An 18,749-nucleotide genomic window follows, 5' to 3' on the forward strand; every position below is an offset into this window, starting at 1 on the left:
GTCAGCACAGAGCCTGATGCGGGGCCCGAACTCATAAACTGTGAGATCATGACTTGAGCTGAAGTCGGATGCTCAACCGACTGAGCCGCCCAGGTGCCCCTAAATTTTTTTTTAATGTTTATTTATTTTTGAGAGAGAGAGAGACAGAGTGCAAGCAGGGGTGGGGCAGAGAGGGAGGGAGACACAGAATCCAAAGAAGGCTCCAGGCTCTGAGCTGTCAGCGCACAGCCTGATGTGGGGCCTGACTCATGAACCGTGAGATCATGACCTGAGCCGATATTGGAGGCTTCACTGACTGAGCCACCCGGGTGCCCCAGAATTCATGAATTTTATTTAAAGTAATGTGGGAACAACATCTTAGATCACTGTGCCTCTTTCTAAGTCCCCGGCTCCCCGACTTCCACCTCGAATAATCGTACGTACTTGACCTCTCTTGGGATTAATTTCACTTAACAGAAGCTATTTCTATAAAACTGTACATTTGCTAGTAGATTGGCAACGGCTAGTAGATTCTCAAGTCACCTGCAGATTTCTCAATTTTTTCCTGAAACAAAAAGGTCAGAGTTAGAAGGAAGTTTCAAGACCATTAAGTTCTACTTTTTTATCCTATACATGTGAAAATTACGGCCAGGGAGGAAGTTTCTCGGTAGCTCGGTGCGCTTGGTAGTCTAGTGTTTTCTGTGCAGCCCCAGCTCCTCTTCCACCCCACTACCACATTAGCCTTCTCCTCAGCCGTATTTCCAACCACAACTGACAGTAAGAGAGTTCCAGTTTGTGGAATGACAAAGGACTGATGTCTACTCTATGTAAATTTGACATCCAGGCTCTCAGAACTGTATGTGAGATTCCTGAGGCTATATCTGCTTAAAAACTTAGCAATGTAAGAATATTAATACTGCAGTAAGGTGATATAATCTGTATCTACTATATATGTCTCCTTATTGCACCATTAGATAGATGATAGATTGGTAGGTAGGTAGATAGCTAGAGAGATAGATAAAGTGATAGAGGTATCTTCTTAATAATACATTTCGTCCTATGTGTGTGTGTATCACTACCTTCTCTGCACCTCCTTACCTCCCGTACTGATTTTATTACTTCCTTCTTTCTCTGTGACTTAACATTTGCTTGGTTTTCTCTTAACTCACCCACCACCTGTTACTGACATGGGTTTGAACCTTGGGTGTACCAAGGAATGACTTAGGGTAGACCAAAGGAAACCTCCTGTGTCCCCTCTGAGTTCCATTCTATTACCCATGGCCCCACTTGACCTCATGCCCAAGTTGCTCCTGGGTCATAAGAACCTCTTTGCCGCGGGTCACGGAACATCCTGTAGGTTTTTAACTCTTGGCATCAGTAAGCTGCATTAGGCCAGCAGGGGGAGCAGTGAGCAGCAGGGAGAAAGCAAGTGCCAAAGCCATGTGTATCTTGTAGTTTCTAAAAATCTGAGACAACTCTAGACACCTTTTGAAATATGTAGAGAAGTTGACAGGTTAAAAAAATAATTAGTTCATTTTTAATTACAGGTAAAACAACTGCATTCTCATTGTAGAAAATTCCTACAATACAGTTAAAGTGAAAACTACCCCATCTCTACCTTCTTCCCTAGAGGTAATGGTTATCAGTCTCTCTTTCTAGGCTCTTTTAAAGTTTATTTTTATTTATTGTGAGAGAGAGAGAGAGAAAGAGAGAGAATACGAGAGAGGCAGAGAGAGAGGGGGAGAGAGAGAATCCCAAGTGGTGCTTGAACCCACAAACTGAATTCATGACCTGAGCCAAAAATCAAGAGTCAGACACTTAACCAACTGAGCCACCAGGCACCCCTCGATTTTTTAATACACTAAAGCTTATAATACACCTAGAAATATAAATGTTTTTTCATAAATGGGATCATACTGTATTATTTTACAATTCTTTCCCACTTCATACATTTTAGACCTCTGTGTGTGCGCACGCGTGTGTGTGTGTGTGTGTGTGCATACACATATAATTTCATTTTTTTTTAAAGATTGCTGCCTAGGATTCTGTTGAGGGACTGTTCTGTGGCTTATTTAATAATTTTTCTACTGAGACTTCGGGTTGGTTTTGTTTTCTACTCTTAACAAACAGTGAGAGTCTTGTGATGATGTGTGTTTTCTAGTACAGATTCTTGGCTCTGAAGATATACATTCTTCAGATTTTTTAGGATGACATTAAAAAGAGAGTAAAGAGTGGATGCCTCATGACTCAAGACTTCACCATCGGTCACAATAGGGTCCTGTGGCCTGGCTGTCAGCTGTACCAGAGGGAGAATGCTAGTGACATACACACACAGCTATGTCCTCTTACTTCGCAGCTGTGGTCAGCACAGTGGCTCATTTGACTCAGAGTCAAAGCCACCAGGGTACCTAACACTCCAGCAATCGCTGAGAAGGAAAGTTCTTTATTTGTCATCGAATAGGATGGTGTGACCACTGTAGGCAGCCAGTAAAATGAACAAGGGATTGGAGTGAGCACGCCTGACAGATTCTGATTGGCAGATCTTTCCAGAGCCATCCTTTAGAGGCAGCGGTTTGTGACGGAGTGGTTTTGGTTTCTCCTGTCTGATACGTTCTCTATTTTTGTAGTTGGCCGTCCAATCCCCGTTCATCAGACTCTGCACCCAACCACGGAACAGATTGAGGAGTTACATCACACCTATATGGAGGAGCTAAAGAAATTATTTGAGGCACACAAGAGGAAGTATGGTATTCCAGAGCACGAAACTCTCATTTTTAAATAACTGTACGCTTAGAAGGCACACCAGAGGATGCGAGAACATCCCATTGGAGAATACATATTTTAAATAAGGATTTTCTTCTTTGACTGTGGAGTCCAATGTGCAACTGGAAAATATTATTTATGGTGACAGATGTTGGTGAGTGTCCATGGGCAATAAAAATACAGTAGGTGACTACAGGAGAAGGGTGGAGAAGACTATAACCCTTCTAATCATCCTCCTCGTTTAGGAAGGGCCAGTCATTTTGCAGGTGAAGAAAAGGTTTAGAATTATTCATGTGCTCAAGAAAAAAAATATGACAGCTTCAAAAAATAATTAGACCCTTTTACTAAACATCACAATAATTTAAGGTAGTGTTTTCACTAAATATGACAGCTGTTGTTTACTGCAGCTGGAGCAGTTAGGAGACCATGTGTGAAATAATTTTCCATACAGAGCTAGAGGAGATCTTTTTTTTTTTTCTGCTTGAACAGACCATTTTTGGGTGAATAATGTTACTTTTCAGGCTTAGATAATTTGATCCCTTTAGGTCATGTCAACCAACACATTCTTATACAATAGTGCAGAATTTTTATGCGGTGGGTGAGAGCGTGTCTCTTCATTTCTATTCATGCTTGGAAACATTCATGCTTGTCGTTTGCTTCGAAGCATGTGCATTTGCTATGGACAAGGAGGTCTTTTGGGACACATGCTTTACAGAACATTGAAATTCCGAAAGGTTTTCGTGGTCGTAGAAATGATTTGAATTTTCTTCCCAAATAGCCTCTTTGAGGAAGACCAGCTATGAAAGAAAGCGCCCTCTCTGGTTGTCGTGTGTCCAGTTACAACCGTCTGGTCTGGAAGAGAGGCAACCCTGTGCCTCCTGTTCACTGATACCTCTCTAGTGCCTGGGCCGGGCACAAAATAAGTACTTGTTTAGTGAATATATTTACGGATGAGCCCACAAAGGTGAAGAGTTTTTAAAGCTGCACCATAGGATGAACCTATTTTAAGAAAAGACCCAGTTTCAGAAGGAGAGAATGTGCGGGGTCTGATTGTCTCATGCCAGTAACGGACGAGACCGCAGGCTAGTTTATAAGATGCAAGTGAAAAGGAGGTTTCTGATCATTAGGCACTAAAAGTTAAGTAAAGGATTCGGTAAATAAATGAGAAGAATGTCTAGTTTCCAAATGATCTCCGTTGCTATATGTTGCTTCATTACCCCTTGTGCTCTGGGTATTTGGGGGCAACTTCTTGGAGTTGTTCTAACTTACTAGTAATATATCTTCAGGCCTCTAATTTTTAAAACATGAAGCCTGGGCTGGAGCCTGGACTGAGTTCAGCATCAGCCAAACAAAATCATGCTGGGTAATGTGTTGACTAGGAAAGCATTTCACACAGGAAAAAATGAACATGCCTCTGGCTTCATACTGGTTGAACAATCCAGGAGTCCACTGACCCATGGCCTTGAACTTAGATCAATTTTTTGTCAAAGCAGGGAATAGGGCACAACCTATTTTTAACAGATGCACAAAACTCGACTATAAATCCTTTCTGGTATTACTCGACACCAACAAAGTATAAAAGGAGCACCATTTACAGAAAATGACACCCCAGCTGGTCATGGGTCGGTCTTTCAGAATGCCACAACGACTAGAGACCTTTATCATAAAGCCTGTGAATTTCATCCCTTTAGAGAAGTTCATTAAAGTCTCTGTGATTTCACAAAACTATGACTTTTAATCTCATACTTGGTCCTGGGAGGCCAAGCTGACCCTGACATCAGCTGGATCATCTAATAAAGCAAAGTTAAAGCCCATAGGTAGTAAAGCAAAGGCACTGAAAAATGAGCAAAGTTTCCCTCTGACGAATTTGCTAGAATTTTGCCATTTCAAAACCCTAGGCATCAGCAAACTTCCATTCTGGCGTCCATAAAATCTTATTTTTAGATACATTTTAGGGGTTTTATCTCTTTCTTCCTTCCTTCCTTCCTTCCTTCCTTCCTTCCTTCCTTCCTTCCTTCCTTCCTTCCTTCCTTCCTTCCTTCCTTCCTTCCTTCCTTCTTTCTCTAGAGGTCATAATCTAGCCAGAAATCCATTCATAAACCCAAAGCATAGTTGTAAGCCCCATATAGTCCTACAGATTGCAAGTGAAGGTTTGGACACGAACTTTTGCTACAGCACAATTGTGGGCTATATCTTGTACTCACTAATATGGTTTGACACAGAGTGCCTCTATTTTAAAGATTCTCGTCTACTCTGCAACTGTACCTAATGTTTAAACAGCAAAGCAAAAAACAACAACAACAAAGATAACCCCAGGACCCAGTAAGAGAAACTGACCTAATTGCCTTGAGAAAATGTACGTTTGTGCTATTTGACTTAGACATTTCTTTGTCCTGTTTCTCTTGCACACTGGGCACCGGCTGAGTCATTTGCTTTGTCTTACGGTTAGAACTGTTGAAATTATCTAGATCTGGTGAAGTCTGTTGTGCTCACATTGAAGATTACAGCTCCAGTGCTTAGAAAGGCCAGCCAGTTTTGCTGTGTCCCAAGGGGAACCAGGACAAGGGAGGTGACATGATTTATGAAAACCCTTCACTAGAACCCTGGAAACAATCAAAGTATATATACTTCAGGGATGAAGGGTGAGCCTTTATTGTATGCATAGCATTTTTAAAAAATACTTTTTAACGTTTATTCATTTTTGAGAGACAGATAGAGTGCAATCAGGGGAGGGGCAGAGAGAGAGGGAGACACAGAATCCGAAGCAGGCTCCAGGCTCCGAGCTGTCAGCACAGAGCCCCATGTGGGGCTTGAACTCAGGAACTGTGAGATCATGACCTGAGCTGAAGTCAGATGCTTACCCGACTGAGTTGCCCAGGTGCTCCATATGCATAGCATTAAAAGTAGAATCCCTGTTTTCAGTAGAAGGTACGCTTTGGTCATGGGAAATACAGGAAGATGTAACCTCACATCTCTTCCAAACTACCTCACCCGCGATGCAAATGGCCAAAGTACATGATAAATCTGAAAACAAGTTTGGGGTCTATTTACTATGTCTCCTTTTCCTTTGACAGGAAACAGTGTTGATGGGATTTGTTGATTGTTTTTGTTTTTGTTTTTTTCCCCAGTAGCCCAAGGATAAGCCAGTTCTTAAACTGTATTTGTATATATATATTTTTAAGCTAAGTGATAAGATGTCTATTTCTGGGGCTGGGAGAGTTACCTCAAATAGAATTTGTGTATCTTATGAAAGGAAAAAAACAAGGCAACTTCTACATAGCCGATCACTCGGTCCAGTGTCTCTGGGCTGGCAAATACAGAAGCAATTTTTTATATTTAAAAAAAACCAAGGGATTTGTCTAACACCTTATATTTCAGTAATGTTCATTAATCCCTCCCAGACACCCATTGCTTAGTGCCTTAATACCGCATATGAAGGAGAAGGTCTGTCCCAAACCCTAGTTTACTCATGGAATGATGGGTTCCTCAGTAGCAGAGTCTGTGTCCTGTAAGTGTCGTGATCCTGGCGCCCACAGAGCAGGCTGGCCGCACTTTCTCGAATGCTTGTGGTGCCACCTATGTCACAGGAGCCAGGCTTTGGAGCCAGAAGGGGCTTTGCAGTCTGCGGGTTGTTCCTTCTACAGATGAAGCAACTGAACCCCAGTGGCTTCGTGCGTGTTGGAACCATGTTCGTGTTACTCTTCTCTGGTGGAGCAGGAGGTAGCACTCGTCCGTCATTGTTGATGAATAAACCCGTGCACCCTCTTGTAGAACAGAGGTGTCAAAACATAGAGTTGGGATGAAAAATACTCGTAAAGCAAGGGATTTAGCCACTCCGAAGCGAGCTCTGTCTTATTGGGACCTAGAGCATGTTTCTTTTGTGAGACCGGCACACCGCATTGTTGATTTTTTCCCTTTTTGCAAGGGCTATTTTGGTGATGTGCTCTGGGTGACATCCAAGTTTTCAACGACAAGCTGAGCCACAAGAGCCTTCAGTAGTGAGCAGCAGGCTAAGGCAAGGGGATTTATGCCCAGGATGAGTGACAGACCCCACGAAGGATCCTCTCTCTTGGTCATGTTGTGACCGTTAAGACAGGTCGGAGCAGAAGTGGAAGAGGACTGTGGTCACCTCAGTGACGGCCTCAGAGCCCCAAGCCCGTTCTGGCTGTGGCTTCATCCAGCTGGGTTGTTAGAGCTGCCTTCTTTCTTTCTTTCTTTCTTTCTTTCTTTCTTTCTTTCTTTCTTTCTTTCTTTCTTTTAAGGCTCTTAGATTCTGATTAAGAATTTTCTTAGGCCCTCTTGAGAATAAAGATAAATCTGACCGTCTTGTATTCCCAAGGGCTGTACAATTCTCCCCCTGTCTATTTCCAGACCAACGTGGAGCTTCCTGTTCGGATTCCATCTGTCCAGTCTGGGGAATGGTCACGTGGGAACAACCAGCAAACACAACTGTGCTATTCTTTTTTACCTTCCAGACTTCGATTTCAAATAACCCTTTAGCCTCTGGGTCTCCACTAACTGGCTGGGTGACCTGGGCCCCTTCCTTCCTGTTAGGAGTGAATGATCTCCAAGGCTCCCTCTGGCTCTGTCTCTATGGTGGGTGTCTGCCTGTTCTGTCATGGTAATGACATCTGGTGGGAGGTGCAGACTTATCTGTAGACTTCTTTTTCATCTGCCATCCTCACTCTGGACATGCAGAGAGTTCACATGATGGTCTCCTTTCGTAGTATACGTAAAACATAAATTGCTACGGAAGTTTCTCCAGCATCACAGTGACCTTCAGTCATGGTGTTTCCACAAAACAGTTGAATTCTCTAAATAAAAATCGGAGACATTTTTCTAAGAGATTTCCTCCTTTACACACTTGAAAACTGTGAAATAACAGTTTATTCCGTGTTAAAATCTTTATAGGAGATGGTGGGCTTTTAGATTTTCTACACCGTACGTGTTTGCTGTGTGCTTTTTAAAAGCTCTTGGTTGATAAAGTTGTGACCAATAAATGTGTTTTATGCCCAAGTTGTAAATGTGTGGGTGTGGTGTTTTATCTGAGTAGAATGGATTCTCTTTCCACGCCTTGCCAACGCTGAATTCACTTGGACTTGAGGACGGATACAGGCAAGGGAACGGCAGCAGAATCGTGAGCATTGCAGATTCTCATACCGAAGAGCCCGGCCTTTTAGATGCCCTGCATGAGAGACAAGACAAAACAGAAGGCAGGGGCAGAGCTGAACGAAAAGCACAGATGTGCCGGATGAAATAAGAGCAGAGAACAGGAAGAGGAAACAAGACAGGAAGCTGCCGTGGTCAAAATAAGAGTGAAACTTGTTAGTTACAGAAATGTTCAAAAACTCGTAGAAAAATTGATAGATTCCAAATCAAAGGAATCATTGCTATGGGTACGGGGTTTCTTTTTGGGTGATGAAATGTTTTAAAATTCGACTATGGTGATGCCCGCACAACTCTGCAGATACACTAAAAACTCCTATACGCCTCTCTTCAAGTGGGTGGATTTTACGATATGTGAGTTATACCTCAATAAAGCTCTTTTATACACACGAGTAGGTCATCCGCTTGGCAAAATAAGGGAAGAAGCAAAAAACTAAATTCCTTTTTTTGTGTGTGTCAGCAGTAAAATCGCCTCCCTTTGATGTCAGCATTTTGGATGACAGAGTTTTTGCCTTGATTTTTGAGACCTGGTGGTGTGTCCGGTGTTATCAAAACAGGTGTTTTCAATACTCTTAAAATATTTTATCGGATAAAGAACATGCTGGTTTATTATTGTGTAAAAACACTGCTTGGCTTTAACTTTTCCCAGTATTTTATTAATACTGTGGCTAATAATAAATACTGTCTTATAAAATCCATCAACGTTTATTGACCACCTACAATGTACCAGATACAGAGCTAGGAGAGTTTATGTACATTAGGACATTTAACTCTTAAAATAGCCGTGTGAGATCAGTACTATTTTTATCCCATAAAAAAATTGGGGTTAAGAGGGGCTAAGAACTTTGCTTGAGGCAACCCTCATGTTGGGGGTGGAGCTCAGATAGGATGCCGGGTCCTCTGGCCAGAGCCCATGCTTTGGATGTAGGGCTCAGGAGCCCTGGGGCGTCCACCGTCCCCATCAATAACTTGTGTGACTTTAGGTAAGTGACCTTATACTCTTCACCTATGGAAGGAAAAGGTGGGACATGATTACTAAGATTCTTGGTGGGTCCCTCTACCGGTGATTCTTTTTGCAAGCCGTCTACATTTCTGAATGCCGCACCCCCACACCCCCACCACAATCCACCCACACATAGACCCAATAGACACAGGGGCCATTCTCAGCACTGAAACAGTCGTGAGCACCAATTGTGAGATGGCAAAATGTTGTGGCCGCCATTAGCAGGACAGAGTAAGAAAGTTTCATTAAATGGACCAATATTTGTGGTCCAAGTTAAACATTCAAAATGTTATATTAAGAACACCTATTTAGCTGAAAGGCTTGATTTTTTTTCTTTTTTTTTTGGTAGTTGTGACTGCATGGGCACTAGTTGGGGGAAAGGTCATTTCTCCCAACCATGTATTTTTTTAAGTTCATTTTATTTCTCACATGTGTATATGTATATGTGTGTTTGCAAGCACCTTTTAAAATTTTTCGTCATGAAATTGCCACGTGTTCCAAATTTAAGAAGAAATGTCTCCGGTTTGATGTCTCCTTCCCTGCCTTCTCCAGTCCATCAGCAACATCTTTAAAAACTCTAGAGAGAAAGGCAATTTGATCTTTAGTTTGGCCTGGCATTGACATTTTATGTGTGATGCTAAAATAATGGGAGGCTGTCATCTATCTTATATTGGTTGACTCTATAAGAGTGGGATCATATAATTTGTCATCTCAAATTCACTTAATTTTAAAATAACATTGAATTCCTAAACATAGAATGTTAAGTCATATTAAATAATTTCAGTGGGATTTGCAGAAGGGTTTATATATTACGTACATAAATAGAGACATTGATGGGGAGATACATAGTCATTACTGTTATTGAAATAATACCCAAATCAAGGGAGATTTAAATCACGGGGAATAAAAGCAAATGTGATTCATTTGGGAACTGGCTATACTTTTACGGATGAGTTTGGTTTATATTTTGAATAGTAGGTAGGTGATTGAACTCAGTGCCATCATTATGACAAATAAACGCAGGAGACGGGACATACGTTTCTATAGTAAGCCGCCTACTGTGTCAAACTGAGACACAAGCATAGCCAGGCCTTCAAAGCAGTTCCAAAGGAAGCAGAGGGCAAAGTTAAATTGCAAGAAGCAACTAAGGACCTCTTGCTGTCGGTCAGAGGTAAGGTCAAGGACAACAGAAGTAGGGAAGCATTGAAAAGGAAGGGAGGACGCTGGGAGGAGGAACAGCCCCAGGGAAGAGACAGATGTCTTACCATCATACGCTTCCCGTTAAAGGAACGTTCACATTCTACTCCACGGTGTGTCCCTGTCCCAGAGGGTCTTCTTCTCAGTAACAGATGACAGGAACGCATCTGGTGCTGCCTAAGAGAGGTGTTATCTCGGAAATGGTATTCCTTGGGAGGAAAGTCACGTCCTCTCGTTGGCCCCTGGCTGGTGATGTGAAGGAGTGATTCCTGCGTGAACAGCCCACACGTTCTTAGCCCTACCAGGCCACTATGATTAGGACCTTTGCTATTGCCTGATTACTGTCATGACTCCACTCTGACCTAGTCAGCTAGACAGTTGCAGATCTTAGCTGAAAATCATGGAAGACCCTGAAAGCCCTCTCTGCCCCCATCGCTATGCCAAGTTGACAGATGATATGATAGCAATGACTCCAAAGATCAAATAGGCAAATGAAAACAGAATGGGAAAGTCGCGTTTGTTCAAATCTCCATAGGCATTGGGATCTTTACAACTATCTGTTTCCACTATTACTGTTGAGAGTTCCGTGAACCAAACCATCAGGATGATTTGGCCACAGAGCGGAGTTTAGATGTTTAGATGACAGAGTTTATGCAAAGCAGCGTGCCCTACTGGTCAATTGTGGCCAGAGAAAATGCTTTTCATAAGGAACTGTTGACATTGAACTTTTGAATCGCTCTGAAGCTGTTACCACATCCTTTTGGCCTGGCTCTATTGCAGGGTTTATTTCCTTTTCCACATCTTGATAGGCTTAGAAACCGCCCCGGGGCCATTATTTCAAAGGAGAAATTTCTCTTCCATCCTGCCTGTGATTTCTCTTTGCTCTGGGCTCTAGTTTTTGTGAAGCAGGGATGCAGTGGCTTCAGTCTGATCCTCTATCTGGGGTATGTAATGTGTTTTTCTGCTAATTCACAGAGTTCCATCAGGGATAGTCTCTGCCAGGATTATTTGGCAAGAGTCCACTGAAGAATTACTTTCAGCTTTGTTTGCGGTTACTAGATTCCATTGGAATTTCCTGCATTTCCCAGCGATTCAAAGATTCTCATGGAGGGGTGGAGGCTGGGGCTGCAAGGTGTGTTTCTGCCAGTAAATGCAAGAAGCCCGGGTGCTGCGTGGAGGTAGAGGTTCAGGGCCCGGTTCTTCTGAACATCTTCCCAGTTAATTGGATGATCTTGACCAAGCACTGACTTGGTGAAAAGCACCAAGGCGTGGGACCCGTGTCCTCCCCTCTCTGGGCCCATAATTAGAGAACTATCTCATTGGAGAGAGAGGGAAGCAAGTGTCTCCAGAGCAGCACCAGCCCGGAGCTTTGGCCCTGGACTTGCCTGGCTTTAGCAGTGAAAGCTCCCGTCCTGGGAAGCCCCTCTCGGTCACAGGCAAAGTGGGACACCGTGGGCGGGAAGGCAGAATACTTCACGGCCCTGGTGTTGAGGGCACAGCTAGCCGTTCTGTCCACCTTTGGGAGGGACAACAGGGAGGCATTTTATTTAAAAAATGCTCCAGGGCCACCTGGGGCTCAGTCAGTTCAGCGTCTGACTTCGACTCGGGTTGTGATCTCATGGTTCGTGAGTTCAAGCCTCACATTGGGCTCTCTGCTGTCAGTACAGAGCCTGCTTCGGATCCTCTGTCCCCGCTCTCTCTCTCTGCCCTTCCCCCACTCTCTCTTTCTCTCTCTCTCAAAAATAAACATTTAAAAAAATGTTTTAAATGCTTCAGAGATTAGCTTTTAAACTAATTTTTGGAAAATGAATCTCCAATTTAGCTGTGTATCCTATGATACTCTGAAATTTCTCAGTCTCTGTATGTTCAATGTGAATGATGGTCTTAAAGGTTCTGGAAGGTCTCTGTACCTTTGAGTGGGATTTTGTTGTGAGTTCTTCTTAATGCACTGTCTTGTTTGAGTGGCCTCAAAACTAACGACAGTGAATATTCCCGAAGAGCCTGGGTCCTGTGGAGAGTGTTGTGTGTATATGTGACTGTGACTGTCTTTTCTGGGCTTCAGTTTCTCTTTCTTCAAGGAGAAATTATTTTCTTCTACAATGGATTTCTAAAATACTTTTAATGGAGGGGTGCTTAGAGACTGGAACTTTTGGAACTGAAGTTATACTTAGAAATCTGAAATGTTATAAGGGAAGGGAAGCAAAAATAATATAAAAACAGGGAGGGGGACAAAACAGAAGAGACTCTTCAATTTAGAGAACAAACAGAGGGTTGCTGGAGGGGTTGTGAGACGGGGGATGGGCTAAATGGGGAAGGGGCGTTAAGGAATCTACTCCTGAAATCATTGTTGCACTATATGCTAACTAACTTTGATGTAAATTAGTAAATAAATAAATTATTAAAAAAAAAGAAATCTGAAATGTCAGGAAATGCCCTAAACTTTACATAAACTTTACTGTAGGTTTTTTTTTTTTTTACTTTTCATCATTCTTTATTTTTTTTTCAATATATGAAGTTTATTGTCAAATTGGTTTCCATTTTACTGTAGGTTTTTACTTTGTTTTTTCTGCCCTTTACTTGTTAAATATATATTTTATATATAAACAATAACATAATAATTAACATAATACTTATATTAGTATAAATATATAAACATAGCTATATAAATAATATAATTATTAATAACTATATATATATTCAAATCTTATTTTTTATGCCTTATTCCCAAAAGAACCATATGTGGAATAGCTCTCTGAGAGATTTGAGACTCTTAATTGTCACATGAAACTTAATAAAAATGAGAACTGAATATAAGAATATAAAATTTTGAGTATTCACTTACAATAATAAAATTATCTCTCCTACACAGAAGTTCCACCGAATGGTAGAAACTAGCAATTGTTGATACTTTTACATCTTTGCCACCATTAAATGAGCACACTGAATCTTAAGACACAGGTTTTAAACTTGTTTTTTTATCCTCCCCACCCCAAGACCCTTGGCAGGTTTAACTTAGACTGAAGTTGAACTCCCCTCAATTGGAGTCTGGGGTTATATGACCACGATCAAATTGCTAAAGAAAACAGAAAGTTTCCCATGACAAGCATCTAACTTATTCTTTCCACAGTGACCATTCTTGAGACTAGGTTTAGAAAACCTCGAGACTGCTTGAAATCAATTCCTACTCCAGAGACTCGAGAAAGCCTTAGCTCGTCCACCAATATAGCCAATAATATAGCAAATAGAAATGTCAACCTCATGCTTGTTTTATTGTGGAGGCAAAAAACATCACACCTCCAGATACCACAGGCATGTTTAGGGCAGGAAGAAGAAGAAAGGTGTCCATTTTCTTCCTTTACTTTGCTAGAAATCTTGCTGTCTTTCCCAGGATCCCTCTTGCAAACCTTGCTTGACATCTCATTGGTTGAAACTGGGTCCCATGGGTCACCCCCAGGTACAGATATGGCTGGGAAAATGACTACTGACTTCCCATTCTCTCCAGCATTGTCTCTCAGTGGACTTTTTCGGGAAAGACTAGGATAGTAAATAGCTTAGTCAATAACTACTCAACTCTGTCACGGTTGTGCAAAAGTAGCCGTAGATAATTATAAATGAGTGAATGTGGCAGTGCTCCGATGAAACTTTATTATGGACGTGGAGTTTCAAATTTCATGTACTTTTCATGAAACCTTCTTTTGATCTTTCTTGAACCATTCGAAGGTGTGAAAATCATTTTTAGCTCGCAGGCTATATAAAAACAGGAGGCCAACCTGACTTGATTTGCGGACCCCAGGGGAGGGTGAGAACAGTTTGTGGGGGACACCGTATAGCTGCTGCAAATAGGCTCCGTACCTTGAATATAGAATATAGGAAAGTGATGACAAGCTCAACCTATCAAGCCTACCTTAATTTTCCTGATGTCAGCAAGCAAATTCTGCTTCCGAATCATGGTCTTTGTCATGAACACATTAAAGTCTACCAGATGCCTTTAACTCAGAAAGTCTGTATCGCTGATATTCTAGGTCAGGAGATCTTTATATATGTTTACATATTTTGTTTTAAATTGCCCTATAGTGACTGCAAAACTGGATCAGACCTACAGAGAAAACTCTAGAATGCAGTGTAGAACTGGAACCAGATAATTATTAACACTGTAGCCCAGACATTTGCATAATTGCTCAAAGGTCTGTTTGTATGAGCTTCATGAAAATTCAGAAATAATGCTACCCTAGATAGTGGTTAAAACAGAAGAATGGTATATTAGATATGTTGATCTAATGATTATTCTTTTTGAAACTATTTATAACATGTTACCTGTTCGTTCCCTTAGAAACTCTCTGTCCTCTTTTGAACTTTACAGCTAATTTTATAATCATGTTGTGTGTATGTAAGTATAAAAGTATTATATATGTACATATGTAGACATATATACATATGATATAACCTAGGCATGATATATGTACTACATGTAATATATGCATACAATTATACATATATAATATGTACATACATATACATAATAAGCAGCACTCTCTCCCTCCTCATAAAAGAAATTTGAGTCACATAACTGAAGGGTCTAGGGATTTAGGCGTGGATCCAGATGCTCACATGATATCATCAGAATTCAGTCTGTCTCCATCTATCTTCTCTCCCCTGTGTTGACTTCTCTGTCAGACTCCCTTCATGGTCATAAGACAGGCACCAACAACAGCAGGCACACATCCTACAAGATCAGCACTCCCAAAGGAGAAAGAACTCTTTTTCCTAGAATTGGGTCTCAGTTGAACTGATTTGGCTCATGTGTCCATCCCTGAACGCATCATTGTGGTCAAGGGTGGGGGGGATATACTGACTTGCCTGGGCTCTGTGGTTGAGTGTCCCTTCCCTAGAGATGGGGACATTGTGGGGCTGGCTGGATTTCTAAACCACGTGGACAGGGAATAAAGGAAAGTGGGTCCCCAAAGGAAATCAGGGTGAATAGATTCTGGAAAGGCAAAAATAAGGGTCCACTATGGTGACATTAACATTTGATATTTAGGGGTGCCTTGGTGGTTCAGTCGGTTGAGCATCCGACTTAGGCTCAGGTCATGATCTCATGGTTCATGAGTTCGAGCCCTGTGTTGGGCTCACTGATGTCAGCACGGAGCCCGCTTGGATCCTCTGTCCCCCTCTCTCTCTTTCTGCCCCACCCCCCTCATGCTCTCTCTCTCTCTCTCTCTCTCAGAAATAAATAAACATTAAACAATTTTTTGACTTTTAACAAAGGAATTGGGAAGAGAACATGGAGACTTCCAGAAAATGAATGAGGAATGGGAAAAAACCATAGGAATGTGAGGAAAATGTTTTATAGGAAACTGGGCGCGGTCAGTGGTTCATCATCTTGGCAATGTATCAGAGAAATCTAGGTAGTTAAAAAACAAACAAAACAGATTTCTGTAACTTACCCCAGACTGACTGAAGCAGAATCTGGGAAGGTGGGGTCCGGGACTCTGTATCTTTTTAAATCTCCACAGGCAATAGATGTGCAGCTTATTCATAGACTTGTTTCGGGCACTACTGAATAGGGTCGTAGAGTATGGGCTAAGCTGCTGTAACAGAGAGACCGCAAACTACAGACGCCTGAAGACATTAATCTCTTTCTCATGTAATAGCTTGAAGGTGAACAGTCCAGGATGGTGGGTGGGTTTATTCAAAAACAAAGTTCCGGGGTGCCTGGGTGGCTCAGTCAGTTAAGCGACCAACTCTTGGTTTCAGCTCAGGTCATGATCTCATGGTTTCGTGAGTTTGAGCCCTGCATTGGGCCCCGAGCTGGGAGCACGGAGCCTGCTTGGGATTCTCTCTCTCCCTCTCTCCCTCCCCTCCCCTACTCATGCTGTTTCTGTCTCTCTCAAAATAAATAAATAAACTTAATTTAAAAAAATTAAAAAAAAAACCAACAAAGTGCCTTCCATTTGTTTCTCCACCGTCCCCTCGGGTGTTGTCCTTGTCTGTACAGTTGACACTGGCTGCCACCCCGTTCACATTCTAGCCCACGGGGAAAACAGAGAGAGGTGGAGAAGTGCCAGGTTGTCAAGGCCAAGGTTCAGAAGTGCACACATCACTGCCACTTTCATGCTATTGGTCTGAACTTAGTCCACATCGCCCAGCAAGAGCAAGGGAAGCTGGAAAGTATAGTTTTTCTCTTGCCTGAGATATAAATATGTATTTTTTTTCTTGTTTCCAAAAACAGACCCTCACATATATACATAAGTAGACAGGTGAATGTCTGCCCAGCTAAAATTGGACCCCTAAAAATTAAACATTTATTACTTTCCGTTAAACGAGACAAATTGAACGGCACGAGTCTTTATTGTTTTTCATGAAACTCCTCAAGTGAAAATAAAAATGATAAAAAAAAAATGTCAAAGAGAGCAGGGGAGGGGTAAGAGGAGAAAGTGATGTCAAAACTATTTCGCAAGATGGAAAACAGATGGGCAAGTGGTAAGTGACTCGCCAGAACAGAGAAGGCAGAAACTTAATGCCAGAGAGAGTCGGGGGGAAGAGTCCTGTAAAAAGCAGGTGATTCCCATTGCAGGATCTCTGGAAGGCCAACCCATTGAGGGCACCAACTATTTGAAGTTGGGTGTGGAGGGGATCGAAACCAAAGAGGATCGTCACAAATCTCCTTAAGGAGCAGACTCACAGATTCCCTACCCTAAAGCCAGCAGCTCTTGCCCCTACCCGAGCAGAGCACAAGAGTTTTGCTCTTGGAAATTCTAGAGAAATTCTACACTCTGGGAATACCAGGCTCAGTAAAGAGAGATGGGGTGGTGAGGTGCCTTTAAAGCTGATTGAGAGACAGTCTCCATTTTGAATGGTAATTCCCATCCCCCTCTTCCCACACTAGGTTCCCACTATCCTCAGCACCAACTTCCTATCACCCCAATAAGAGAATAGATAATTCCTCTGTGGGGAAACCCACGAACCCAAGAGAGAAGACCCACAGATTCTAATTTATGTGGGTCTCCATCTGCCACAATCTACTGAAGTCCACCAACGAATAAACTATTTACACAGCGCTGCTGGTCAGCATTTTGGTGTCCGTAAGGAAAATTCAAGAATCATCAGACATTTCAAGAATGCCTTCAATGGGAAATAGAACAAATAAGGAACATGAGAGAGAGGGAAACTTCAGAAAATTTACCTTTAGAGAGACAAGAGAAGAGTTTACAACAATAAAACAAGAACAGAACACTACATAAAGAAGCGCATTTAGGATGGAGAAAGTGACATAACTATAGAGAATAATGGGGGGAGGGAAGGACAAAAATAGGTGTGGGAATGTAAGAGGGAGCCAAATCCTCATACTGCTTAGAAGAGAGCCAGCAGATGAAGTCTCATTTTAAAAAAGCCAAGAAATAGCAACTTAAGCATGTAATTTAGAATGTAGGTATAAACAGGGGCCCCTGGGTGGCTCCGTTGGTTAAGTGTCTGACTTCTGTTCAGGTCACGATCTCATGGTTCATGGGTTCAAGCCCTGGATCGGGTTCTCTGCTGTCAGCTCAGAGCCCACTTTGGAACCTCTGTCTCCCTCTCTCTCTGCCCCTTGCATGCTCTCTATCTCTCTCTCAAAAATAAATAAACATTAAAAAAAGAAAGAATGTAGATATACATACATAAAGGAGGGGCACTTGGGTGTCTCAGTTGGTTAAGCATCCGACTTTTGATCTCAGCTTAGGTCTTGATCTCAGGGTCATGAGTTCAAGCCCCGTGTTGGGCTCCATGCTGGGCATGAAGCCTACTTAAAAAAAAAAAAATACATAAAGGAAAGGGGAAATGAATTGAAAATTATCAACTCTGGAAGTGGGGAGGGGAGGCAGGGGCTGCTGCTTTTCATTATAAGCCAATACTTGGCTTGCTGATTTGATTTGCTAATCCATGCATATAGCAGAAAAATACATTCTCAGACTTTTATTAGTTTTCATATCATTCTAAAATATTTCGCATATACCTTAATTAAGAATGTTATTACTTCATATTGTCGAGACTACCTCTTCACAAGAGGTGCACGAGATGTGTAAAAAGACTCTATGTGAAGTAATTAGTGAGAAGAGATATAGACGGACCGGGGGAAGAGGCAGTTTATGAGGGAACTCACAGACTTAAGACATGAAGGCATTTGGAAGAGTCCAGAAACTTTCAGGAGGGAAAGTGAGAACTTCTATTTTAAGAAATCTGAGCAAACCATTATAGACCAAGCTGCCAAATATCTACAGAGAGTTGGCAGATGTTGTAGAACGCACAGATGCTCTGTTTTTAAAAATAATTTTGTTCGTATGTTTTAATAATCGGAAGTCATTTTGTTTGGATGATATTGGGAAATGAAGGCTTGTATTTCCCTTTAAGTTCTCACCAGAAGTGCTTTGCAGAGCAGTAAGTCAGACACTACAAATTGGCTTCTCAAAACCCCGCCTCCCTGACTGGCATCCCACTAAACAGGTCAGATACTTGCTTTCTCAATCTTACTCTAAGCTAAGAGTGCCCACGTGTTCCAGCTGTGGCCAATGAAATATGAGGGAGTTTGGTTAGGGGCTTCTGGGGAGTTCTTTTCTTCCTGATAAGGAGTTGGTGCACTGAGGGAGATTCCGCATGATACCTTTGG

At 42.0% G+C, this 18,749-nt stretch overlaps 1 protein-coding gene across 3 annotated transcripts in view; it reads left to right on the top strand.

The window, feature by feature from the left end:
• The window catches only part of MOGAT1 (monoacylglycerol O-acyltransferase 1), a 32,900-nt gene extending 29,809 nt beyond the window's left edge, over positions 1–3,091 (top strand). For all 3 annotated transcript variants that reach the window (XM_015073289.3, XM_027049504.2, XM_053215859.1), the window contains exon 6: positions 2,607–3,091. In XM_015073289.3, the coding sequence (XP_014928775.2) occupies positions 2,607–2,761 (155 nt within the window). In that variant the 3' untranslated portion in view covers positions 2,762–3,091. The remainder of the gene's footprint in view (positions 1–2,606) is intronic.
• Positions 3,092–18,749: the final 15,658 nt, after the last annotated feature.

This window comes from Acinonyx jubatus, chromosome C1 (genome assembly GCF_027475565.1).
Source record: "Acinonyx jubatus isolate Ajub_Pintada_27869175 chromosome C1, VMU_Ajub_asm_v1.0, whole genome shotgun sequence".
Classification (NCBI taxonomy): domain Eukaryota; kingdom Metazoa; phylum Chordata; class Mammalia; order Carnivora; family Felidae; genus Acinonyx; species Acinonyx jubatus.